We start from the raw sequence: 26780 nt of genomic DNA, 5'->3' as shown, positions 1-26780 counted from the left end.
AATGCATAAGGGAGAAAGCTTTTGAAAGGAATCTTTTTTTAAATCTATCTATTTATTTATTTATTTATTGGCTGCATTGGGTCTTTGTTGCTGCACACAGGCTTTCTCTAGTTGTGGCGAGCGGGGGCTACTCTTTGTTGCAGTGCACGGGCTTCTCGTTGCAGTGGCTTCTCTTGTTGCAGAGTGCGGGCTCTAGGCGCACGGACTTCAGTAGTTGTGGCACGTGGGCTCAGTAGTTGTGGCATGCAGGCTCTAGAGCACAGGCTCAGTAGTTGTGGTGCAAGGGCTTAGTTGCTCTGCGGTACATGGGATCTTCCCGGACCAGGGCTCGAACCCGTGTCCCCTGCATTGGCAGGCGGATTCTTATCCACTGCGCCACCAGGGAAGTCCCTGAAAGGAATCTTAAGGTGAAATATTTTGAAAAGAATAGTTACCTTCCAAAGTTTGCTTATATTTCTTTTATATAAGAATTTTTCTTACGCAGTGTTAGATTAAAGTTAATGTAAATTATCAAACAATTGGACTAAAATTTCTTACACTAAACATATTGTTTGCTTACAACTTTACAAGTTCTTCACTGAGAAAACTTACTTGAGACCTATATCTCTATATTATATCTGTATCTGTATGTGAAAGAGAGTTTCAACCCTTTAGTACTACATGATTGTGAGTATAAAACAAAATAGCAAGTTTCAGACTAGTAGAGAGGAAACCTATGGCAATGTTTAAGGAAAAGAGGGGGTCAATGAAACACTGGATTGTGAAGGCGCTCCATTTTAACATTATTCACTCCTTCCTCTGGAAAGAATTCAGGGATTTTAATATTTATAGTAATACATCACATTCATGCTTTTCAGGGAAGATCCAAGTGTTGAATATAGCTTGGAAGGAAAGGGAAAGGAGATGGCAGTGGAGAGGGGGAAAAAAGCTGTGTTTCATCTTTGTTGCATGCACTTGAAAGGGAGAATTGATAAATGGCAGATTTGGGTTACTATACTATTCTGTTTAACTTCCATTTCTTGTCACCTTTCTTGGCATTTTATTCCACTTTCTTGTAGTGCTGGGTTATTTTTTACATTGTAACCAGAGACAGCAGAATTTTTTACAAGCTGATAAAGTAAAATGATATCATCATTGTGGAGAATAATTGGAAATATCTAGTTAGTTTGAAGATACACGTACCATGTGACCCAGAAATTCTTCCCGTAGATATATACCCTAGAACTCTTGCATATATGCACAGGGAGACCTGTAAAAGAATGTACTTGCAGTATTACTGGTTATAATCTCTATTAATAGTAGAATAAATAACTCAATTGTGGCCTATTAATTGAACAAAATACTGTGCTGTAATGAAAAGGACTGAACTATGGCTTTATGTATCATTATGGAGGAATCTTGCAAATATAATGTTGATGAAGGGAAAAGCAGGTTGCAAAAGAAACATAGTATAACAATATAACAGTATTTGAAACAGTGTGGCTTAGTCATGCAGATACTCTGGAGTCAGACTCCTGAATTCAAAGCCATCTCCAATATTTACTACATGTGTGATGTTGGCAAGTAACTTAACCCATCTTGGCCTCAGTTTCCTTCTCTGTGAAATGGGGATAATAATTGTTCTACTTAATATGGTTATTATGAAAAGAAAAATGAGTTAGTACTAAAGTACTGAGAAGAATACATAGTACCATTATTTTTCATACAGTGTATCTTCAGTCTAAAATCATGCAAAAAATACTGGGTATTTTGTAAGAATGTATACATGTAAAGCACATAGACATGAATGCAAATGAAAATACAAATTAATGATAACAGTTATCTCCTGGACAGAGAGCTATTTTTTTTTTTTTTTTTTTTTTTTTTTTTTTTTTTTTGCTGCACTGTGCAGCTTGCGGGATATTAGTTCCCCGAGCAGGGATTGAATCCAGGCCCCGGCAGTGAAAGCGCCATGTCCTAACCACTGGACCACCAGGGAATTCCCAGAGGAATTTCCCACATCTATTTCTTGAGCTGTGGTAGGTACATGATTTTTTGTTATTATAATCCTTATGCCTTTGTGTATGACTAAGCTATTTCATGATAGATTTTAAATCAAATAAATAAAGTTTAGTTCTAAAACTATACACACAGTGTAACCAAATTTCCCCAAAAAATTGGAAAATAGAGGAAAATTCACCCCAAATTATGCCCTTAACCCACAATTTTTAAAAATTATGTAATTCTTATTATCCAGCAATCCCACTCCTGGGAATATACCTGGACAAAACTATAATTCAAAAAGATACATGCACCCCTATGTTCATAGCAGCACTATTCACAGTAGCCAAAACATGGAAAAACCTAAATGTCCATCAACAGATGAATGGATAAAGAAGATGTGGTACATATATTCAATGGAATACTACTCAGCCATTAAAAAGAACTAAATAATGCCATTTGCAGCAATATGTATACAACTAGAGATTATCATACTAAGTGAAGTAAGTCAGAAAGAGAAAAACAAATACCATGTGATATCACTTATATGTTGAATCTAAAATATGGCACAAATGAACCTATCTACAAAACAGAAACAGACTCATAAACATAGAGAACAGACTTGTGGTTGCCAAGGGGGGTGGGGGAGGGAGAGGGATGGACTGGGAGTTTGGGGTTGGTAGATGCAAACTGTTACATTTAGAATGGATAAACAACAAGGTCCTAATGTATAGCACAGGGAATTATATTCAATATCCTGTGATAAACCATAATGGGAAAGAATACTAAAAAAGAATGTATATGTGTGTATAACTGAGTCACTTTGCTGTACAGCAGTGATTGGAACAACATTGTAAACCAACTATACTTCAATAAAAAAAAAATTATGTAATTCTTTCAACAACACAATAAGGTTGGTGAATAAGAATGTTAGTTCTGCAGCATTATTCATAATAGCCAAAATCAACCCAAATGGCCATCAGCAAGCAAATGGATAAACAAAATGTTGTATATCCATACAAAGGAAGGAAATTCAGCAATAAAAAAGCAATGAAATGTTGATATATGTTACAACTCAGATGAAATTCAAAAACATTATGCTCAGTAAAAGGAGCCAGACACAAATGACCACATATTGTATGATTCCATTTATATGAAATGTCTAAAAAAGGCCAAAAAAATTGCCTAAAATAGATTAGTGTTTGCCTGGAGCCATGGGGGAGGAAACAGAGTGCCTGCCAATGGGCACAGAAGATTTTTAGGGGGTGATGGAAATATTCTACAACTGGATGGTGATGATGGTTGCACAACTTTGTATATTACTTTGTGAGTTATTAAAATTCATTGAATTATAAACCTAAAATGGGTGAATGTTATAGTACATAACTTATATGTCCAAAAAAAAACCCCCACTGTTTTGAAAAAGTCTTTAAAGAAGAAACACTTATGCTTGGGGGAGAGGGAGGGAATGTTATTTTAGATTACAGACATGAACATGGATAGATACAAATCTGAGAAAGGACCCAGAACTCTACCCCATTAAACTATGTCGGTAAACACCCTCCAGGTAGGTTGAGGTGGAGGCTGAAATCAAAGGCGCCTTTCTGTCAGCATCTCTGGGAGGAGGCCACCTTACAGGAAGACCCTCACCAACCTGGAATAGCCATAATAGAAAAAAAAAAAAAATAGTAACGGTGGCACCATTAGGCAGAGAGAAATCTGGAGATGGTGCTCCCGGCACTTCATGTTCTGTGGGTGGTTTGCAGGAGATTCAGAAGTTCCTGCATGCCCCAATTTGGGGAGGGTAGGCACCCAATCCTGGAAATTATGATCCTGGGACCATATACCATGTATCTGTTGATGACCCTCAAATTTATTTCTCACATCTAACTCTAGGCTCCAATTTCCAATGGCCAACCTGATATCTTCCCTTGGGCATTGCACAGAAATATACAACTAAACGTAGCCCCAAATGGCAATCTTGATTTCTACAGCCCCAAACCTCCCCACCCACCATTCCCCCAGGTTGCCACCCCCATCCACATCCACTGTCCCAGTCTCCCCAGTACACAGAATCCACTTTCTCTATCTCCACTGCTACCACTTGTTCTTGGCCACCATAATTTCTCTCCTGGACAAAGCAACAAACTCTTAACTGGCCTCTCTGCTTCCACTTTTGCTTTCCTCCAGCCTATCCCACACACAACAGCAAAACTTGTTTTCTTAAATGTAAATTGGGTCCTGTCACTTAAATGCTTAAGACTCTCCAATAGCTTCCCATTGTACACGGTAAATCCCTGAATAATCTGGCCTAAATCCCCACCTGGCATTCTTCCCATTCCTCACTACATTTATTCACATTTGTTCTTCTCTCAGTTTTCATATTTCCTAAGCTGTTCCCATCTCAAGGCTTTGGCACTTACTGTTCCTTCAATTTGTACCGATCTTTTGCCTTCTCATTCTTCACATTTCAGCTTAAACATGCCTCTCGCAAAGTCACCTTCTCCAATCACTTTTTGTAAAGTAGCCTCCCTTTTTATTCCCTTCCTTCATCTCCTTTTCGTTTTCTTCACAACACTTCTCACAATTTGCAACTATTATGTGTTGCTGTACTTATACTTCAGGCTGTTTCTCTTATGAGAATTAAACCTCTATGAACCACATGCTACTTACTATTGTAGCCCCAGCATACAGCAAAATACCTGGAATGGCTCAATAAAGATTTGTTGAATGAAAGCACTTAGAAAACCACTTGAATATTTCCCCCTATTGTTCAATGTTCAAAAAGAAACAGATTTTCTTGGCCGTATCAGGACTATTTTGTTTGTAAGTAAAGGAAGCCCATTTAAGATGCAGATACAGAGATGGGAATAAAGATGCAGACCTACTAGAGAATGGACTTGAGGATACGGGGAGGGGGAAGGGTAAGCTGGGACAAAGTGAGAGAGTGGCATGGACATATATACACTTAAACTTAAAATAGATAGCTAGTGGGAAGCAGCCGCATAGCACAGGGAAATCAGCTCGGTGCTTTGTGACCACCTAGAGGGGTGGGATAGGGAGGGTGGGAGGGAGGGAGACGCAAGAGGGAAGAGATATGGGGACATATGTATATCTATAACTGACTCACTTTGCTGTAAAGCAGAAACTAACACACCATTGTAAAGCAATTATACTCCAATAAAGATTAAAAAAAAAAAAGTTGCAGATACAGGATTCTCTCAGGAAGCTGAAGGGCAAAGGTACAGATGTGTCTTAGGAAAGAACTCAACACAGGAACTGGGGTACTGTAGGGAACCTGGGGATTTTACCCTACTTGCAAGCTAACTAGTTAGCCTGCCACCGTTACATTCTGGCAGAAGACAGAAGGTTCCTGAGTCAGAGACAAAGAACAATATATCATTCATACACATAGCAGTAGCCAGAGTATCAGCATTTGCACTGCTTCTGAGCTCCAGTTCCCACAGGGCGACATGAAGAGAGCCAGGTGGTGGGCTTCCCTGGTGGCGCAGTGGTTGAGAGTCTGCCTGCTAATGCAGGGGACACGGGTTCGAGCCCTGGTCTGGGAAGATCCCACATGCCGCGGAGCGGCTGGGCCCGTGAGCCACAGCTGCTGAGCCTGCGCGTCTGGAGCCTGTGCCCCGCAGCGGGAGGGGCCGCGATAGTGAAAGGCCCGCGCACCGCGATGAAGAGCGGTCCCCGCACTGCGATGAAGAGTGGCCCCCACTTGCCGCAACTAGAGAAAGCCCTCGCACGAACCGAAGACCCAGCACAGCCAAAAATAAATAAATAAATAAATAAATAAATAAATAATAAATAAAATTAAAAAAAAAAAAAAGAAACTAAAGGAAATTATAATAAAAAAAAAAAAAAAAGAGAGCCAGGTGGTGCTTACACACCCAGTGTGTTGTGTTACAGGTGAGAAACTCCAAGTTTACGGAACCCAAATCTTTTATAATGGACAGGATGCATGCCTGACCTTGGCCCTGGGAGGAAACATTATTTTTATTGTATTGGATCGTAAACAAACCTGCTTTTTGCTACAGAGAGACATTCTCTTTATGTTCCAAGGTTGTTTATTGTATAAACATCCTTGAAAAGATAATCCAGAAGAAGGGTGGCAGTGCCTCACTCACAAGATATGCAGAAATGCAAGAGATCCAGGGAGAAATGGCTCCCACCAGGCAGGTGAGGGGGACAGGATGCCCTAAGCCCAAAGAAATAACAGACATCCGCCAAAATCTCTGGAGCGTGGTAGCTTTTAGAATGGTTGTGGGGATAAGTTTAGCACTTTTCACAAATGAATTCAGGGAATATTTACTAGTTTTTATCTTATAGAACCTTACCATTAGAAACTGTTTTTCTTTTTTCTTTTTCGGCTGCGTTGGGTCTTCGTTGCTGCGCCCGGGCTTTCTCGTTGTGGCGAGAGGGGGCTACTCTTCGTTGCAGTGCAAGGGCTTCTCATTGCGGTGGATTCTCTTGTTGCAGAGCATGGGCTCTAGGCGCGCGGGCTTTGGTAGTTGCAGCACGCAGGCTCAGTAGTTGTGGCACGCAGGCCCTAGAGCGCAGGCTCAGTAGTTGTGGTGCACGAGCTTAGTTGCTCTGCGGCATGTGGGATCTCCCTGGACCAGGGATCGAACCCGTGTCCTCTGCATCGGCAGGCAGATTATTAACCACTGCGCCACCAGGGAAGTCCTATAGAACCTGTTTTTCTTAAAAAAAAAAAAACTCTTCCCAAAAGGTATAGAATATTTTGAAAACAATATTAATGTGTTTTCACAACAATTGGTATGGAGGAGAACAATTTAAATTCCTGGCGATGATGCATTTGAAATAATTCTTTAAAACTAATTTCACTTTTTAAATTTTCTTTTTCCAAAGAGTATACTGTGGGGACTTCCCTGGTGGTCCAGTGGCTAAAGACTCCACACTCCCAATGCAGGGGGCCTGGGTTTAACCCCTGGTCCACATGCCACAACTAAGAGTTTGCATGCTGCAACTAAAGATACCGCTTCCACAACTGAGAGTTCGCATGCAACAACTAAAGATCCCACATGCCGCAACGAAGATCTTGCACGCGGCAAGGAGGATCCTGTGTGCCGCAATTAAGACCCAGTGCAGCCAAATAAATAAATAAATATTTTAAAAATAAATAAATAAAGAGTAGATTGTGGCAAAGGGTCAAGAAAGGTATTGTTTTATGTTTTTCCTGCTTAAGGGAATCTGAACTACTCCGATTCTGTATGAATAAAAACAAAACTTGGAACATTTATAGCTGTCTTTAAAAGAAATTCGAGGCAGTACTAAGGGACTTAAATGCCCTCATTTAATCCCTCATGACCATTTCAGATTTTTAAAATTATGTTTGTACATGAATTTGAAAGTCTGGTTACCCAGAACTCTGTAGATGAAGAAAGTCGTATAGTCTTAGGAAATAAACCAGCTATCAGAGTAACTTTATTCTATGATTTCTCTCCAATCAGTGATTATGGAATGGTAGTTTGTAAACAAATCAATGATTTATTTACTGTTTCTTCAGTTACACTTATTGATACATATGTCTTAGATGATGAAACCATAAAATACTGAATTAATCAATTTAATTCACTTTATAGAGAATTTAGCATAGCAATTGAGAGCTTAAATATTAGCTAAATTAGAAAATGGTCTATAAATCAATTATAGAACCAAGATTTTCAATCTTAATGAAAGACGAATACTTAGAAGCACCATTTCCTCTAATTTAGTATTAGTACTTTTTTGTTGTCTATCTCTGAAATTTAAGAAAATATATTTCCTTTTTCCCCTTGTTTGTCCCATTTCTAACCCAAGAGAAACTAGAATTTATTTCAGCTATATTTAGCAGTAGAGTTAATCTGTAATAGCAAATTTAAATAGAACAAATTACATGTTATCTTTTTTAAAACTGAATATATTCTTTTTTTTTTTTAATTTACTTATTTTATTTTATTTCTTTTTGGCTGCTTTGGGTCTTCGTTGCTGCGCACGGGCTTTCTCCAGTTGCGGTGAGCGGGGGCCACTCCTCCTTGCGGCGGGCTTCTCATCGTGCTGGCCTCTCTTGTTGCGGAGCACGGGCTTCAGGCGCGCAGGCCTCAGTAGTTGTGGCACGCGGGCTGTAGAGCACAGGCTCAGCAGTTGTGGCTCGTGGGCTCTAGAGCGCAGGCTCAGCAGTTGTGGTGCACGGGCTTAGTTGCTCCGTGGCATGTGGGATCTTCCCGGACCAGGGCTTGAACCCATGTCCCCTGCATTGGCAGGCGGATTCTTAATCACTGCACCACCAGGGAAGCCCTGTTATGTATATATTGAAAACCCAAAATATTTGAGGTACCTGATGAAGTTGATGTGCCAACTATTGCCTTTTTGCCCATAATCCCTTCCTGGAAATACTATAGGATTCTGTTCACCTCTGCCCCTACCCCCTACCTCATCTTGTTCTCCCTCAGTGGACTAATCTTAGCCTAATAGTACGTGAGTCTAATATTATGTCACCCAAGAATCTGGATTGAGACACTGAGAGACTGATTAGGTCACAGTAGGCACACAAATGTCAACAGTTGTTACAACACCAAACAAAACCCACATGTAAACTGATGTTGTGAAGGGAACTCACAAGCCATGAGTAAGCAGAAGTTTTGAGAGAGAATTAGGGGAATGGAGCAAACACGCAAGAAGCAGAGAAGAGAGGGCTCTTGTTAAAATGTAAATCAGGTCATGTCACTCTTCAGCTCAAAATCTTCCCTTTTCTTCTCATTTTAGCTGGAGTAAAAGCCAAAGTCTTTACAAGAGCCTAGTAGGTCCTATAGACTCCTTCCTCCGTCCCCCCGACTTTCATCTTCCAAGACTCTCCCCATCACTCACTCCAGTTTAGCCACATAGATGTTGTTCTTCCTTGAAGCCAGGCACATTATTGCCTCAGGGCCTTTGCACTTGCTATTCTCTTGGCATGCTCTTCCTAAGTTACATGCATGTCTTGCTCTCTCACCTCCTTCAGACCTTTGCTCAAATGTCACCTTCTCTGCAATGCTTTCTCTAACCACTCTATTTAAAATTTCAATACCACCCCTGCCCACACTCCTTATTCTCTTCTCTGATTTATTTTTCTCCATAGCGCCATCATCATATGGCATACTCTACATTTTAATTATGTGTTTATTGTCTGTCACCCATCAGTAAAATGTAAGCTCTGTAAAGTCAAGTCTTTTTCCTCTGATTTTTTTGCTATATGCCCATTGCCTAGAACAATTCCTGGTACATAGTACGTGCTTAATAAATATGTTGGATAAATAAATGAATGACTCATTAAAGGAGATGGAGGACATTTCCTTGGTTTCTTACTTTGTAGTTCTGTTCCTCAAGTGGCCTGGCCACACTGTATTACCTACTCTCTGATGTTATAATACATAAAAAATAATATAATATATTTTTTTTACTCATTAGATTTTTTAATAGTTGACATATACCACTAGCATTATAATATCCAGAAAATCTTTTTTTTTTTCAAAATAAATGAACACACATGATACACAACTATAATGCTTATTTCTCTTACATGTTTTGGCTTCATCATCTCTGACTGCTTCTTAATAGGATAGCAATTTTGTAATATTAATATCTCAAGTGATAACTGGAAGATAATTTGGTCTTGTAGCTAATACAATTTATCTTTTTGCTGTTATTTTTATCTTTTAAAAAAATTTTAACATCTTTGTTGGAGTATAATTGCTTTACAATGGTGTGCTAGTTTCTGCTGTATAACAAAGTGAATCAGCTATACGTATACATATATCCCCATATCCCCTCCCTCTTGTGTCTCCCTCCCACCCTCCCTATCCCACCCCTCTAGGTGGTCACAAAGCACCGGGCTGATCTCCCTGTGCTATGGGGCTGCTTCCCACTAGCTATCTATTTTACATTTGGTAGTGTATATATGTCCATGCCACTCTCTCACTTCTTCCCAGCTTACCCTTCTCCCTCCCCGTATCCTTAAGTCCATTCTCTACGTCTGCGTCTTTATTCCTGTCCTGCCCCTAGGTTCTTCAGAGCCATTTTCTTTTTTTTAGATTCCATATATATGTGTTAGCATACGGTATTTGTTTTTCTCTTTCTGACTTACTTCACTCTGTATGACAGACTCTAGATCCAACCACCGCACTACAAATAACTCAATTTCATTTCTTTTTTATGGCTGAGTCATATTCCACTGTATTTATGTGCCACATCGTCTTTATCCATTCATCTGTCGATGGACACTTAGGTTGCTTCCATGTCCTGGCTATTGGAAATAGTGCTGCAATGAACATTGTGGTACATGACTTTTTTTTTTTTTTTTTTTTTTTTTTTAATTTTTTTTTTTCCCCTACTTTATTTATTTATTTATTTATTTTTGGCTGTGTTGGGTCTTCGGTTCGTGCGAGGGCTTTCTCCAGTTGCGGCAAGCGGGGGCCACTCTTCATTGCGGTGCGGGGACCGCTCTTCATCGCGGTGCGCGGGCCTTTCACTATCGCGGCCCCTCCCGTTGCGGGGCACAGGCTCCAGACGCGCAGGCTCAGCAGCTGTGGCTCACGGGCCCAGCCGCTCCGTGGCATGTGGGATCTTCCCAGACCAGGGCTCGAACCCGTGTCCCCTGCATTAGCAGGCAGATTCTCAACCACTGCGCCACCAGGGAAGCCCTTTTTTTTTTTTTTTAATTTTATTAATTTATTTTTTGGCTGCGTTGGGTCTTCGTTTCTGTGCGAGGGCTTCCTCTAGTTGCGGCAAGTGGGGGCCACTCTTCATCGCGGTGTGCGGGCCTCTCACTATCGCGGCCTCTCTTGTTGCGGAGCACAGGCTCCAGACGCGCAGGCTCAGTAGTTGTGGCTCACGGGCCTAGTCGCTCCGCGGCACGTGGGATCTTCCCAGACCAGGGCTCGAACCCGTGTCCCCTGCATTAGCAGGCAGATTCTCAACCACTGTGCCACCAGGGAAGCCCCATGACTCTTTTTGAATTATGGTTTTCTCAGGGTATATGCCCAGTAGTGGGATTGCTGGGTCATATGGTATTTCTATTTTTAGTTTTTTAAGGAACCTCCATACTGTTCTCCATAGTGGCTGTATCAATTTACATTCCCACCAACAGTGCAAGAGGGTCCCCTTTACTGCACACCCTCTCCAGTATTTATTGTTTGTAGACTTTTTGATGATGGCCATTTTGACCATGTGAGGTGATACCTCATTGTGGTTTTGATTTGCATTTCTCTAATGATTAGTGATGTTGAGCATCCTTTCATGTGTTTGTTGGCAATCTGTATATCTTCTTTGGAGAAATGTCTATTTAGGTCTTCTGCCCATTTTTGGATTGGGTTGTTTGTTTTTTTGATATTGAGCTGCTTGTAAATTTTGGAGATTAATCCTTTGTCAGTTTCTTTGTTTGAAAATATTTTCTCCCATTCTGAGGGTTGTCTTTTCATCTTGTTTATGGTTTCCTTTGCTGTGCAGAAGCTTTGAAGTTTCATTAGGTCCCATTTGTTTATTTTTGTTTTTATTTCCATTTCTCTAGGAGGTGGGTCAAAAAGGATCTTGCTGTGATTTATGTCATAGCGTGTTCTGCCTATGTTTTCCTCTAAGAGTTTTATAGTGTCTGGCCTTACATTTAGGTCTTTAATCCATTTTGAGTTTATTTTTGTATGATACAACTTTTTAATATCTCCCCTTTTTACTTTTAATTTTTGTTTGTTAAGCATGTCAATATTTACATGGTTCCAAAGTCAAAACCACGTTACAAGATAAACTCAAGATAAATTCTATTTTGTTGATGAAAAATTAATCAATCAATCTAAAAATGAAATGGAAATTTTTATTTGAGCCAAATTGAGTATTATCACCTGGGAACAGCTCCTCAGAAAGCTCTGAGAACTGTTCCACCTATTAGAAGCCAAAGTACAGTTATGAAAATTTTTTGAGACAGAACGCTGTACATTAAATGATGTATTATCGACAGTTTACACAATCCAGATCTGCAAGTACACAGTGGTGGATCATTGAGACCCCTTTAAAAGATCAAGAAGGAATGTTATCTTTAAAGGAGTTGTCTGGTTGGTGCTAGGAGAATGTTGCTCTTTATGGTTGAGCAGGTATTTCTGCCGATGGGGAGCTTTGGTTGATGCATAATGCAGATACACCATGCACAGTGAGGGGAGAGAGGAGGCCAAAGGGCAGAGAAAATTTTTTTCATGTTTAAATTTTTCTTGTCTTGCCATAAAATATGAAGTTTATTTCACAATTTCTATGCCCTTCACTCTGTTTCCTCCTTCCTCATTGGGTCACCATTTTTTAAAATCGATTTTTGGTTTAGGCTTCCATTGTTTATTTTTTATTTATATGTATATTTTTGTACATATATAAGCATATATGTATATATTTTATATCCCTCCTGCTGTTAACACTAAGCACCATTCCGAACCAGTTATCTTGGAGACATATGGAGATTTTTCTCTTTCCTTCTTATTGAGGCTTAGTCCTCCATTGTGTGGATGTTTCATGATTTTCTTAACTAGTCCCATATTGATAACACCAGGGTTGCTCTCAGTCTTTTGATATTACAGATAATGGCATAAAAATAGTAAACTGCCTTGTGCATATTTCTGTTCATATCTGTTTCCAGTTTCCTTTTGGAGTCGATTCTTACAAGTGACATGAGATTAAATTGAGATTATTCAAGTGGTTTTCTGTTCTTTGCAACCAACAAGTCAAGATTAAAATAGCTACCTATCCCTGAAGGCCCATCTGAAATCACACTTCTTCTGGGAAAGCTCTTATTATCTCAAGGAGAAAGACTCCACTTCTATTCCCTTAATACTCTCAAAAAAAAAAAAAAAAATCAGAGGAAAAACAAACACACCAAAAAAGCCCTTATATTCTCTCTTGTCCATATGGCTCACATGGCACTTTTCACATGGTTCTTTGTATGTATTGTTATCTTGTGTACATTTCATCCCCTTAATTGGACAATAAGCTGCTCCAGAGCGAGGAGCACAGTCCTTATGACTTTTATCATCTCTGCCCCTTAACAGTGTACCTTGAACTAGTAACAGTGACCGAATAAATACGTAGAGTATAATCCAGCATACGACAATGCCCCATATAAAACTGTCCATTTAGAGATATGCCTCACACAACCCACCAGAATAAATCCCATGTCAACTGAAGAGCTGAATGTAAGAATTCTAAGAAACTATAAGAAAAAAAGGTGTGATATTTAGCATTTGTTTAGAGGTCAGGGAAAGGACTGTCTGAACTTTTTGGCTTTAAGCTAGACTGACCCAATAAATATGAGCCTGGAGCCCTCTAGCCCATCATTAGGGGTCTTCTCACATAGCTCCTGCCCATATTCTCTGCTCATGGTACTAATCCTGGCTGGTTAATTGCTGGGCTGACCCTTCAAGGGATGACTGAATGTTCTTGCCCAAATATAAGGCTCCAGAGCCAAGCCCATTACTACAGTCATGTGGAAGATCTGGCAACTACATTATTGTGCTCAGGGAGCACATCAGCTTCTGTGTGGAGGTGGTGGCCTTTATCAGCCTTTTGACTTAAGTTTGGAAGGAGTTGTTTTATCTGCCTGGAGTCTAATAGGCTACGCCCACTCTTGGAGGGGACCTTGTGCAACATTATGATGTAGCTCTGAATGCATCTGTGATGGAGAAGTAGAAAAGCATCTCTTTTATCCTGCCAGGTGGAGAGGTTGAGAAATTTATCGCCTTCCACGCACACTGCAATCCCATCTTTGAAAGCAATACGCATTGCCCTGCTATCCCGTAGAATACATACCCTCTCCCTGTCAGGATCATTGCCAGCAACACCATGATCTGTCCTGCTGCCAATGCACAACAGAATTTTGGTGGTTTTCTCAAGAGTTGTTTACAAAGATATCACATCATAATTTGGGTCCAGTGTTGAAGGACCAGAGGATGCTGAAGCAGAACTGCGAACTGACAGCTGTGTGTGACTGAAGGTTGCCTGAATACCTGGCCACACCTCCTGATCAACTGAGGGGGGCTGCAATTACCCGCAATAGTGAAAGTGCAATCAATTTGGGAGAATGGTGATGGTACAAAAGAGGAAACAAGTCTTCCATAATACTGGGATAGACAACCATGCCGACAGACAGAGCAGCTCTGTTTGAACTGAGAGCCACCTCTTCATGTGCAGGTGCCCTATCTGAAGAAAACCATACCCACTGATAACAGGGGAACCACCTGTGCCATGCCCTACTAGTCATCTCTTCCCTGCCCGACACCCTACCCTCGTTTCTCTAGACTAGAGTGCAGATGTGAGATGAGAGCTATGTGGTTTCCAGGAACTTTGGGGAGATGGAATCTGTTTACAGATCGACACAATGGTGGACTCCTGTGCATCAGGGAGCTCTAAAGAGCGGGCCCTAGTCCAACATATCTGGTTACCAGTGTGTCCCAAGACTAGCAACTCACAACCCAGCCAGGCAGCAGCATCACTGGCCCTTTAAATGCAACTCTTCCTCCTGCACAACCTGCTAAAAAGCCTGCAACCACCTGACTTTAGCAGAGAATCACCCCTCTCATCTACTGTTGAGACCATTCCTCCTATTCTCATCTGTTTCCCTGGCTCTACACTTTGTCTTTTGATAGCTGCTTTTGTCTGGCTTGTTTCAGGGCCAGTTCAATTCTTCCTTCTCTCATGTATAGGCCTAGGACTCTTGCCATTAAATTCTGACCTTTAAATCTTCCTGCTTTGCTGATTGTGGTGGTAATATTACTGCCCTAGGTAAAAGACTCCCTCTGCTAACTTCTTCCCCATAAAACTCCTACAAGCTGGACTAGTCTACCAGCCTTTCCAGTAAGAAGCTCAGATGCTGAAGCTTCATCTTAGTAAACTGCTGACTGGGGGTGGGAGGGACATGGTCTTCAGGACCCTTCCACCCACCTCTCTGGAGTATCTGGAGTACTATCGGAGTAAATGGCCTACTAGGAAGTCTTTTGAGCAAGAGATAAAGGAATTGCTCCCCTCTCTAAGGAACAGATTGTTTCAATGTGTTGAGTCCCAGAGGTGCTGAGACTTCAAAACTGGCAAACTTGCTCTTAGTGCAAGAGGATCAAGTTGTTGGGTATCATAAAAGCAATAACCCTTGCTCCCAATCCCCACCCCAGGTGGTAGCTGACTGAGGTATCAATATTCTTGTAAGGAGAACAATGGAGAGCTCATCTTGGTCATGAACTATTGGAGATTATGAGTGCGGATTCTGAAGTCCGACCACCTGTGTTCAAAACCAGCTCTGCTACTTCCTGGCTATGGGATTCTGGGAAATCATTTAACATTTCTCTCTCAGTTTCCTCATTTGTAAAATGGAGATGATGATACTAATAGCTGCTGCCTCAAAGGACAATTGTGAGTCTTAAATGAATTATTACATATCATAAAAGTGGTCAATAATTGTTAGCTACTATTATTATTGGGCTAATTCAAAAAGACCTAGATATTTACAGAATTACACTTCCAGGGTACATATAACTTTGTTTACATAAGGATGATGATGAATACGTAAGGAAATTTCTAGATGTGCTTCAGCAAATTGAATAGTTGATTATGTCTTTCTGTCTGTGTAATATTCCAGGAGTATCCCAAAGACTCAGGAATGGAATTCTCTACAACTTCTTAGATAGAAGAGTAACTGTATAAATATCTCTATTACAGCTTAATTTACTTCAGCCTAATACAAGCCTCTGTTCATAGCCTATTATCTCTCTAGCATCTCTAAGTCAATACTCAGAATAATATATTTAAAATCTTAGATCAGATTACTGGGACTTGTATCAACTTGGAGATTTAGATGATTCTTAAGTTTTCTCCTATCCTTGAATGGTAGGTTCTCTAGAACATCATGGATATCCAGAAGTGGTTCATATTCTACTTTTCCAGCTTCCCTGTCTGATATACTACTTAAAGAAAGGAGGAAATAATAAATTTTATTTAACAATCTTATCCTCCCTCTTGCTACCACAAAAAGGGTGGGAGACTAGGTATTGTTCTATTTGGGGTTAAGAAGGCAGCCTTCTAAGAGTCTGAGAGCCTGTTTACCTCTGCCCTTATCGTGGACCTTCCCATTTTACATCAATATAATACATGCCCCAACAGTGTGATAGGGGGCCACCCTTGGCCGGAGGACCTTCTTAAGGAAGTGATGCCTGCCATTATGGTCACTTTTGAGGCAACTCATAACTTTAAGATTTGATCGATGCTGACTGGAAAAATTCTAGGTTCAAATCCTGTGCCCCTCTTCTTTTTGTCCCCAAGATTTCAATTCAGAATTTCTTATACACATAGCCTTTAAAGTTCTTGAGATTTCTTCTTAAAGTTGCATGTGCCAAGACAGTAAAGAGAGCCCTCTTGATAGACCAGAGGGAGGTAGATCTCTGGGAAGAATGCTGGTGAGGAATAGGTGAGAGAGAACATGTAGGAAATGACTGGTCCGGTGTGTGCCTATGAAGACAAAATAAATGTACTGGATAGTAAAGCTTTCGTCAAAGAATTTGAGCATTTTTTAAACAAATGCAAATATTTCTGTAAGTACCTAGCAATTTCTATATTCCTTTTGGGCATGTGCTCATATGTGTGCACCCGTACACACACACACACACACACACACACACACATCTTTGTATGGGATTTTAGGATAGCTAAATACCTTTAAGCCATTGAGTAATAGTTTATTTACTTAAATAATTTTAGTGGTTGTAATATTTTCCACGTTGTCAGGAGTTTCACCAAGAGCTAACATACAAGTAGAAACAAGTTATGGAAAGGGACACACCTGCTTAGAAAAAAAGCAACTCCTTCGTCCAGGAACAAAGCAAGCTTATCAAAAAGACCACACCTGAAGAGCCAGTTGGGATAATTGTGCATACTGCAGACACCTCCTAGCTTTACTCCTTATGTCTACCTGAGAGTCACTTTTAGAGTGACTTTTAAAAAACATGCTCTAACACTTCTGAGTCACCAGAGAATTGTAGTTAACCCGAAAGAGAAAGACAGGTTTAGGATGGAATGTAAGTATTCTTGTCCGCATATGTCTCAGTGAGAACCTAAAACTTTCTCTCCTCAGCAGTTCTTAAGGGCTGTTGGCATTCAGGATGTGGAGAATGACCTAGTTTTGAAGATGACATATGTAGTGTGACATGTTGCTCTTTTGAAACAGGAAAATATAATTAAGAAAATCAACCATTCAACATTATTAGGAATCTCCACTTTAATGATTTGAGACATAATAAACGCATTTATCTGAAATTCACTTGACCTAAATCCATCCATTCATTCAACATTTACTGAACACCTACCACACAGTAGGCACTATTCTAGGCACCAAGGATACATCAGTGAATCCTGTTTTCACACAGCTTACATTCCACTGGGGAGAAATAGGCAATAAACAAAGGAAGAAATAGATGATGTGTCTGAGGAAAAACGAAACAGGCTAAGAGGATGGGGAATGATAGGGATGTTATTTTATGAGGGTCATAATAATGAGGATAGTGAACTTAGGTGGTGATATTTGAGTTGAGATCTGAATGAAGGGAGAGAGTTAGTAATGTGACAGTGTGGAGGAAGAATTGACCCTAGACAGTGGGAATAGCAAGTGCAAAGTTCCTAAAATAGAAACATGCTTGCAGGTTTGAAGAACATCAGAAAGGCCAGTGTGGCTGGAGTAGAGTGACGGAGGGGAAGAATAGGGTAGTCAATGAGATACCTGCAGAAGTTGCCAAGTATCAAATCTTTTAGGCCAAGGAAAGGACTTGGGATTTTTAAGTATGTTGGAAATCAAGTAGAGGATCCCTAGCAAAGGAGTGACCTGATCTGACTTACACAAAGGATCATCTGGTTGCTATGTGCATCACGGATTGTAAGCAGCAAAGTGGAACAGCCCATTAAGAGAATACCACAATAAGCTACACAAGAAAAGATGGCAACTTGAACTACAGCTATACCAGTGGTGGTGCTAGGAAGTATTCAGATGTATTTTGAATATAGAGCCAGAATGACCTGTGTAAGGATCAGAGATTAAAGTCAAGTACCAGATTTGTGGTATAGCTAGAATCTGCCATCCAGTGTTCTGATGCTCCATTCATTTTTCCACATTACACCAACCTCTCCTTGCCCCCATGAACTTCATAATGTTATATGAACTATTCTTTTCAAGGAATATATTTGAATGTTCTTGTTACAGAACCTGGCTAGTTGGGATCTATTTCACAAACTATTAAATGCAAGTGAAAGTGCTATACGTGAAGCAGCCGTGTTGTTTAACCCTCTGGTGACTAGTTCAGCTGTGCCAGAGACAGCAATAACATTTAGATGTGCATTATACAGATAATACAATTATTGTGACGCAAAGATATCCTTTGACCAGGTGTGCATAGCTAGGAAAATATTCTACTTATTTATTTATTTAGGCAGCTCCGGGTCTTAGTTGCAGCACACAGGATCTTCGCTGTGGCATGCGGACTTCTTAGTTGGGACATACGGACTCCTAGTTGCTGAATGCATGCAGGATCTAGTTTCCTGACCAGGGATGGAAACTGGGCCCCCTGCGTTGGGAGCGTGGAGTCTTAACACACTGGACCACCAGGGAAGTCCCGATATTCTACTTATTTATAGTTGGTCAGCAAACGTCAAAAATACTCAATGCTTTTTTTGCTATGAATAACCATCTATCCGGTCCTTGACCTGTCAGAATTTACATTCCTCATAACTTTCAACAAACCAGATATTGAATGTCCACTGTGTCAGACTCTACTAGACATGAAAAACTAAAATGAATGGTCCCTTTTCATCAGGTACACAGACAAAAACAATTGAAAGTGACTTAGAAAAAGAAGCAAAAATTTTAAAAGTGCAGACACCTGTTGAAAACTATTGATCAGGCAATACTAGAGTAAACAGAACCACTAGATCGTTGTGGAATTGTCAGGAAAATTTTTCCTAGATGGGTGAGCATGAGTTTTAAGAAAAGGAATCAGATTTAGCAGAGTTTTATGAAAAGGAATCAGATTTGGTAGAATATTCTAAGTAAGGAAAATATAGCACAGGAAGGCTAAAGGGTAGAAGCAAGTAAGACATGGCATGTGAGTCCACACCCAGGTGTATGTAATAGGACTGGATCATTATTAGCAAAGGGTGGAGGAGGCAATTAGAGGAAAGCTGCAAACACAAACCAGTTCACAACTGACAACTCAAGAGCAGTGAATGTGATCAAAACAAAGAATTTAGGTGTTTTGTTTGCTGTCAGTAGTAAGAATTATAAACGGGTGCGACTGAAGGCAGATTCTTAGTCATACTTCTCTCAGCATTCATCAGTATTTGTCAACATGTTTATTAAGTACTTTCAATACACAACTTTTTTCAAGACTATGAAAAAGATTTTCAGAAGAAAATGATACAAAGAGCAGATTCTGCATCAATTAACAAAGTTGAGAGAGGAGCAGTTTTCTATCGCCGCTTCCGTGCCAGTGTGCAGTAAACTGCAGTGAAGTCGGGAAAACTATTCTAGATAATGCCTTTAAAGTGTACAGTGTCTCCCCGTAGTAAGCACTTAACAATTTATGGTTATTATTTTGACCTTAGACCTCTCTTAACCATTGCGATTCTACTTTCTCATTTTCAGAGGAATAAATGGGTCACAGATGGTCTGAGGATCCTGCCAGCCCCGACAATTTCCTATTTCAAGGAGGCATCGAATAAATATTTGCTGAACAAACAGACGAAGCAAACTGTCTCTCCACGGAGCCGGGCTGCGCGCCCACCAGAGAACCAGCCGGGAGGGAGGACAGCCTCGGATACTGAACCCAGAAGCGGGTGCTCATCCAAGGCCAACAGGCGGGGCTGAGGGAGAGTCTCGATTTGCAATCTTAGCCCCACCCGCCGCCAAGTCCACACTCCCCTGGGGCCCCGCCTGCGGCCGTAATCGCTCTTCTCAGCCACCAGGGCAACGACCCGCCTCCGCCGACGCTCCGGGCCGCCCCTTCCGGTTTAAGCCCCGCCCCACTGGCCTCGCCCGTGGCACCTCCCCTCCGCGAGATCAGCGCCGGGTCCTCTCAGCGCCCGCTGCCGGCCGGTCCACCCTCCGACGCTCTGAGGTCACCGACGGGACCGGGCTGAGGGGGGCGGAGGGACAGAGGGAAGATGGCGGTCGAGGCCGGATATTGGCGCCGCCTCCCCCAATCCTGGAGCCGGCGCAGATGAGGCGGCTCGGCTGGGGCCAGCGGCGCGTCGGAACCGGAGCAGGGGGGGACCCTGGCAGTGGGGCCTGGCCCTGATATATGCCGGCGCCTTGGCTAGAGTGAGCGGCGGCGGCGCCTCTTTCCTCCGGCTCTTTCCCTGTCGCTGTGAGTCTGAGCGGGTGGCGGGCGGCCGAGGCGGCGGGGCCGGGATGGAGGACATTAACTCCAATGTGAACGCGGACCAGGAGGTGCGGAAGCTGCAGGAGCTGGTGAAGAAGCTGGAGAAGCAGAACGAACAGCTGAGGAGCCGCTCCGGGGCCGTGCAGGGCGCCGGCTCCCTTGGGCCTGGCAGCCCGGTTCGGGCCGGCGCGTCCACTCCCTCCTCCGGAGCGGCGTCCCCTAGGGGCTTCCCCTTGGGCCTCAGCGCCAAGTCGGGCTGCGGGGCCGGGTCGGGCCCGAGGCGGACGAGTAGCGAGGAGCTGCGGGACGCCACCTCCTTGCTGGCAGCGGGCGAGGGCGGCTTGCTGGACGAGGTGGAGCCGCTGCGGCCCGAGGAGCTGGAGCGCCTGTCAGGCTGGGAGGAGGAGGAGGAGAGCTGGTGAGCGCGGGGCTCCGGGCCGGAGCTGGGCGGGGACGGGCCCGGGGGCGGAGAGCGTCTTCCGAGGGCCCCCTGGTAAGACACCTCGCTTTGTGTAGCGGGGTCTGATTCGTGGTTTTCTTGCTTTGGCTGCGGAACGGTCAGCGAGAGTTGGGGGTTCGAGGCTTGCGAGAGGAACAGGCTTTGTAGCTAGTTCTCCTCTGGGTTGGGGACCCTCTGAGCTTTGGACCCCGTTGGGGTCTGGGGGCTGGCACAGCCTAGGAAGGGCTGCTCGCCGTGGGAGGAGTCGGAGATGGGAAACTGCTTTGTAGGAAGGGGTCCAGCTTTGTGTGAAATACTGGCTTTCGGATGGCGGCCTGGGCATTTTGGGTGTGATGAGGTGTCACCCGGTGCGCGGAGCAGACCAGGGTAACCTAAGTCCGGGCAGTGGTCAGTGTTTTGGACCCGTGGGAGATGGGTACATTTCTGGCGGCGATGGCGAGACCGTGTGGATCAGCACTCCCCCGTGGGTAGTAGGGTGACGCTTGCTTTGTGTGAAGAGGGCAGAGGATGGTGCTGCTTTGTGTGACGAGTCAAGGGTGGAACAAGAGCCCTGGCTCTCATGTTTTAAACAAGAATTGGGTCTGGCATTTTTCGAAGCTGTGAAGTGACAGTTACCTATCTTTCATTTCCATGTCATCCTAGGGGCAGAGAAAAACAGCCGTATTTAAAAATCTAAACCGAACTGTATTGTCATAAGCTACTTCTTGATAAAATTGTGACCCACACTGTAATATCACTTCTATATGTAGAAAGGACATGAGAGGCAGTTTCCCTCATGTATTATTGTAATTGCATAAAGATGTCAATGGGAAATTGTTAATTTGTCTTAATTTATCCTTTTTTAAAGTTTTAATTTTTAGCTAAAGTATCTCTGCTCTTTGTTGAAACTGAAACTTCTAACTTAGTGAAGTTGAAATCCTTCATAGACTCCGGTTTTGCAGGGCTGCAACCTTACAGAGTGTACTGAGGTAGTTAAGAGCTTTGCCTGGATTCAGGTCCTGGCTCTGCTACTTAGTAGCTGTACAGCTTTGGGCAAGTTAATCAGAGCCTCATTTTCTTCCTCTGTTTGATGGAGAAGATAATAGTTCTTACCTCTGTAGAGTTGTGAAGATTATGTGAGGTAATCCATGTATGCATGGGTCTGGTATATAAACTCTGTGAGACTAGCCACTATTACTCTTAAGCCTAGTTGTTTAAATCAAGAAATATTTACGGGGCTTCCCTGGTGGCGCAGTGGTTGAGAATCTGCCTGCCAATGCAGGGGACACGGGTTCGCGCCCTGGTCTGGGAAGATCCCACATGCCGCGGAGCAACTAAGCCCGTGAGCCACAATTACTGAGCCTGCGCGTCTGGAGCCTGTGCTCCGCAACAAGAGAGGCCAGAGAGGCCGCGATGGTGAGAGGCCCGCGCACCGCGATGAAGAGTGGTCCCCACTTGCCGCAACTAGAGAAAGCCCTCGCACAGAAACGAAGACTCAACACAGTCATAAATAAATAAATAAATAAATAAATAAATAAATAAATAAATAAATAAAAGAACGTGAATTTCTAAAAAAAAAAAAAAAAAAGAAATATTTAGTGAGTGCTTTCAGGATCATGTGGGAGATTCTTAAATGTTGATCCCTGTTCATTAAGGAAGTTATAGTCTTGTTGGGAGCCAAGTTTTATGGAGGAATAAAGAAATAAGCTAGGAAATACACAGTGAATTGCTTAAAAGAGTGATAGGGACAAAAAGTATTGAGAGTGCTCAGAAATTGAGAAGAAAATAATAGTCTAGTTGGGGCAAACTTTGAGGAGAGGTGGTTTTGGAGCCTGAGGGTGGAGAAAGAGTGGGAAGGGCATGTTATGCTCTGACAACTGCTAGAGCAGAGTCAGAGATATTTGTAACTCTCAATTAGAAAGGTTTGAGTTACAGAGATGCTCTTGAATATATGATGTCAAGCCTTTATTTTATTGCCAAGTGATACCAAATATTATTAGAACGGACTGTGGTAGTGACAGTTTTCATATTAGTGTGAAATCACGTCCTTACAAAGGAATCCTAGGTATGTATACACTTTAAAAGAAGTCGGAATCATCTAAATATCACATGCCTCTTCCAAGTGATGATGATAATGATGCTCTTAATAATAATGAAGATTAGCTGCACTCAGCCCATTTTAGACTATGTATTCTTAGAACACATTGACTCCCCTTGGAGAAGCTGACTAAGTCTTTTGCTGCTTTGGTTTCTGATCACAGTGTTTTTGTTCAGGTAAAGCAAGTCTTTTAAAATACTATGCCAGAAGTTTCTTTTGGCCAATTGGTTCCTGCTTACTACTTTGATCCTGGTTACATATCTTGATGTTATAGATGTCCTGTGCTTTTTCTGAAAATGTGTGAATTGAAAGTCTGAAAATCATATTTAAAGTGCTTTGGAGTATGTGTATGGAGTATAAGTTATAAGGGGTGGTGGGTGTTAGTAGCAGTGAGAGGAAGATTTAAAGAGTCAAGAGTTTTTCTTAGCAAGCTGAAAGTCTACTTTCTGTAACTTATACCCATTTCCTTCGTTTTCATCTAGAGGAATGTTTTTTCCTAAATGTATACCACAAAATGCCAGTCCTGCAGGTGTTAGTAGATATTGTGTGAAAAAAATAATTGTGGGTCTGAGATCAAATATATCTGGGAAAAACGAGGTTCAACAACAACAACCAAAAAAAACCCACCAGATTTCTTTAATGCTGGGCTTTTTTAATATGCTAGTATGTATTGAATATACTAAGTCTCTAAGTGGTATGGTTTGTTTCCTAAACTTATTTGCGCTCCCAAGGAAGTAGAATCTGTAGAACACACTTAGAAAACAGTATTGTACTTACAGCAGTGGCTTTCACGGTTTTGTTTTGTTTTTTTCTCAATCCCAGCTTCATGATAAGAAATACATTTTATACCATAGTATAATACACACATGTTTATGAATAATTGAAACAGAAGTTTCACAAAACTATACTTAATATATGTGGTAAAGCGCTAATGTTTTCTGTTCTGTTTCTTTAGAAAAAAATGCTGGTTACAGCCCACTGAGCTGATGTGGTGACCGATTAATGGCTAAGTATTAGTTTGAAAAATGCTCTTATAGAACAACTCAGAAAAGTCTAGAGAAGGGAACTAACATTATTGTGTGTCACAGTGTGTCAGTCTATGCCAGGCAACATATAAACATTTTTATACTTAATTGCATTTAATTTTTATCCATTTATGAGGTAGGTATCATTTTCTAGGTAAGGACACTTCTCTCTCTAAGCATCAAATAACAGATGGTAAATGATGGAGCCAGGATTTGAATCTAGGTCTTTATGACATCATAGCTTATGCTGTTCCCACTATATTTTGTTTTCTCCCAAGTCTGATTCCTTTTCCACATGAATGGCCCCTTACGATATTTGAATACTACCATCATGACCCTGCTGACTCCTCCCCACCGCACACTCTGAGCATTGTCATCTCTTCTTCAGAGTAATACAATCCCAGTTTACTTAATCATTCCTTAGATAATGTCATTCTCTGATCTTTCAACTGTAGTCATTTTTCTCTTAATGAATTCTGGTTGCTCCTTGTCATTAAACGTGGTACCCAGAACTGTACTCAGCATTTTAGATGATATTTGACCAGACAGTGTGTGGTGGATATGTCTTGCTTGAGCTAAATGCTATTATTTTGAAACCAAATATTTCATTAACTGTTTTAATTTCTGTTATTTATGCTTAAAATAAGTGAGTAGTTTCAATTACACTCCATATATTTTATACATAGGCTGTTACACTAAGTCTTCCTAACCCTGGTTTTCTGTAATGAATTTTTTTAGCTTGAATATTAATTAGGCTTTTATATTTCATTTTGTTAGTCTTGATTTAGGCATTTAATATCTGTTCCTTCCAAATTTTTTTGTCATTTTCATATTTCATAGGCATACCTACTGGGTCTTCATTTAAGTTGTTGATAAAAATATTAAAATGACAGAATAAAGGGCTCTGAAGTATGCAGCTTGACTAGACTCCCTCCAGATTAATGAACATCATTAATCAACTCACACAGTGGTTGTTCAGTAACTGTTAGTACTACTTATTATCAAGCCCATATGCCATTTTGCCTGTATGGATATTATGAAAGATTTTGCCAAGTGGCTTGCTATAATTAAGCTATATGGTGCCTTACAGAGTTCTTACCTGCAATGAAGTAAACTTATCAGCATAGACATGGCAATTAATTTGGTTTGACTTGTTCATGATGAATCTTCTGGGTTTTTCCTTTTCTAACTTTACAAACATTTTGTTTAACCTAGTTTTGAATTTTGCAAGGAATCAGTCTGGTCTGGAATTTCTAGACATTGCTTGTTTTTCTCTTTAGAAATTATCATATTTTGTCTTATCCAGGCTTTTGAGCTTGCCATAATACTGATATTTCAGATCAACAGATTTCAGGTCAACAATAATTTGGTGGTAAAATTTCAGTTATCTTCCATTATTTGGAAGAGTAGACTTAAACCTGTTTCAAGCTACCTTTTGGCTTACTGTGTATCACCTTGCCTCATTTGAACTACAATTTCCTCAATTTAGCCTCCCCAAAATTCCAAGTTTATAGTTCAGTACTGTCAACTACATGCACATTGTTGTGCAACACATCCCCAGAACCCTCCCATCCTGCATGACTGAAACTCTACACTCAGAGAAGAGTAACTCCCCTTCCCCCTGCTCCTGGCAAGCACTGTCCTACTGTGTTTCTATGAGTTTATCCCCTTTAGATACCTATAAGTAGATTATGTAGAATTTGTCTTTTTGTGACTAGCTTATTTCATTTAGCATAATGTCTTTTTTTTTTTTTTTAGAAAGTACTTGAACTGCGTTTTTTTTTTTTTTAATTTACTGTTATTTATTTATTTATTTATTTATGGTTGTGTTGGGTCTTCGTTTCTGTGCGAGGGCTTTCTCTAGTTGTGGCAAGTGGGGGCCACTCTTCATTGCGGTGCGCGGGCCTCTCACTATCGCGACCTCTCTTGTTGCGGAGCACAGGCTCCAGACGCGCAGGCTCAGTAATTGTGGCTCACGGGCCCAGTTGCTCCGCGGCATGTGGGATCTTCCCAGACCAGGGCTCGAACCCGTGTCCCCTGCATTAGCAGGCAGATTCTCAACCACTGCGCCACCAGGGAAGCCCCAGCATAATGTCTTAAGGTTCATCCATGTTGTAGCATATGACATGGTTTCCCTCTTTTTGAAGGCTGAATAATATTCCATTATAGTATATAACACATTTTCTTTATCCTTTCATCTGTTGGTGGACACTTGGATTGCCTCCATTTCTTGGCTGTCATGAATAATGCTGCTGTGAATGGGGACCTACAAATAATCTGTTCAAGTCCTTGCTTTCACTTCTTGTGGGTATATACCCAGAAGTGGAATTTTTGGATCAAATGGTAATTCTGTGTTTATTTTTTTGAGGAGCCACCATACTGTTTTCCACAGCAGCTGCACCGTTGTACATTCCAACCAGCATTATACAAGAGTTCCAGTTTTTCCATATCCTTCCCAACACTTGCTTTGATTCATTCTGAGTTTTTATATGGTGTGAGGTAGGAGTCCAACATCATTTATTTTGTATGTGGATATCCAGTTGTCCCTGTACCATTTGTTGAGAAGACTTTTCTGTTCCGTTAAATTGTCTTGGTACCCTTGTCAAAAATCAGTTGCTCAGAGATTGGTTCAGATGGTGGAGTAGAAGGACGTGCTCTCACTCCCTCTTGTGAGAACACTGAATCACAACTAACTGCTGAACAATCATTGACAGGAAGACACTAGAACTCACCAAAAAAAGATGCCGCACATCCAAAGACAAAGGAGAAGCCACAATGAGACAGTAGGAGGGGTGCAATCACAATAAAATCAA

General features: G+C 41.5%; 1 protein-coding gene and 1 long non-coding RNA gene across 5 annotated transcripts in view; both read left to right on the top strand.

Annotated features, from left to right (window-relative positions):
* LOC103017094 (uncharacterized) overlaps positions 1-19753 on the top strand; it is a 50496-nt gene extending 30743 nt beyond the window's left edge. The window contains exon 3 of the long non-coding RNA XR_009008411.1: positions 19670-19753. This is a non-coding gene — a long non-coding RNA (uncharacterized LOC103017094). The remainder of the gene's footprint in view (positions 1-19669) is intronic.
* A 361-nt stretch (positions 19754-20114) lies between these two features.
* SLAIN2 (SLAIN motif family member 2) overlaps positions 20115-26780 on the top strand; it is an 89680-nt gene continuing 83014 nt past the window's right edge. For 2 of the 4 annotated variants that reach the window (XM_007180768.3, XM_007180766.3), the window contains exon 1: positions 20116-20823. In XM_007180768.3, the coding sequence (XP_007180830.2) occupies positions 20435-20823 (389 nt within the window). In that variant the 5' untranslated portion in view covers positions 20116-20434. Of the gene's footprint in view, positions 20824-26780 lie in introns of all 4 variants that reach the window. The other 2 variants (XM_057547174.1, XM_007180767.3) reach the window with 2 other exon arrangements.

Source organism: Balaenoptera acutorostrata, chromosome 5 (genome assembly GCF_949987535.1).
Source record: "Balaenoptera acutorostrata chromosome 5, mBalAcu1.1, whole genome shotgun sequence".
Lineage (NCBI taxonomy): Eukaryota > Metazoa > Chordata > Mammalia > Artiodactyla > Balaenopteridae > Balaenoptera > Balaenoptera acutorostrata.
This window is presented reverse-complemented; position numbering and strand designations above follow the sequence as displayed.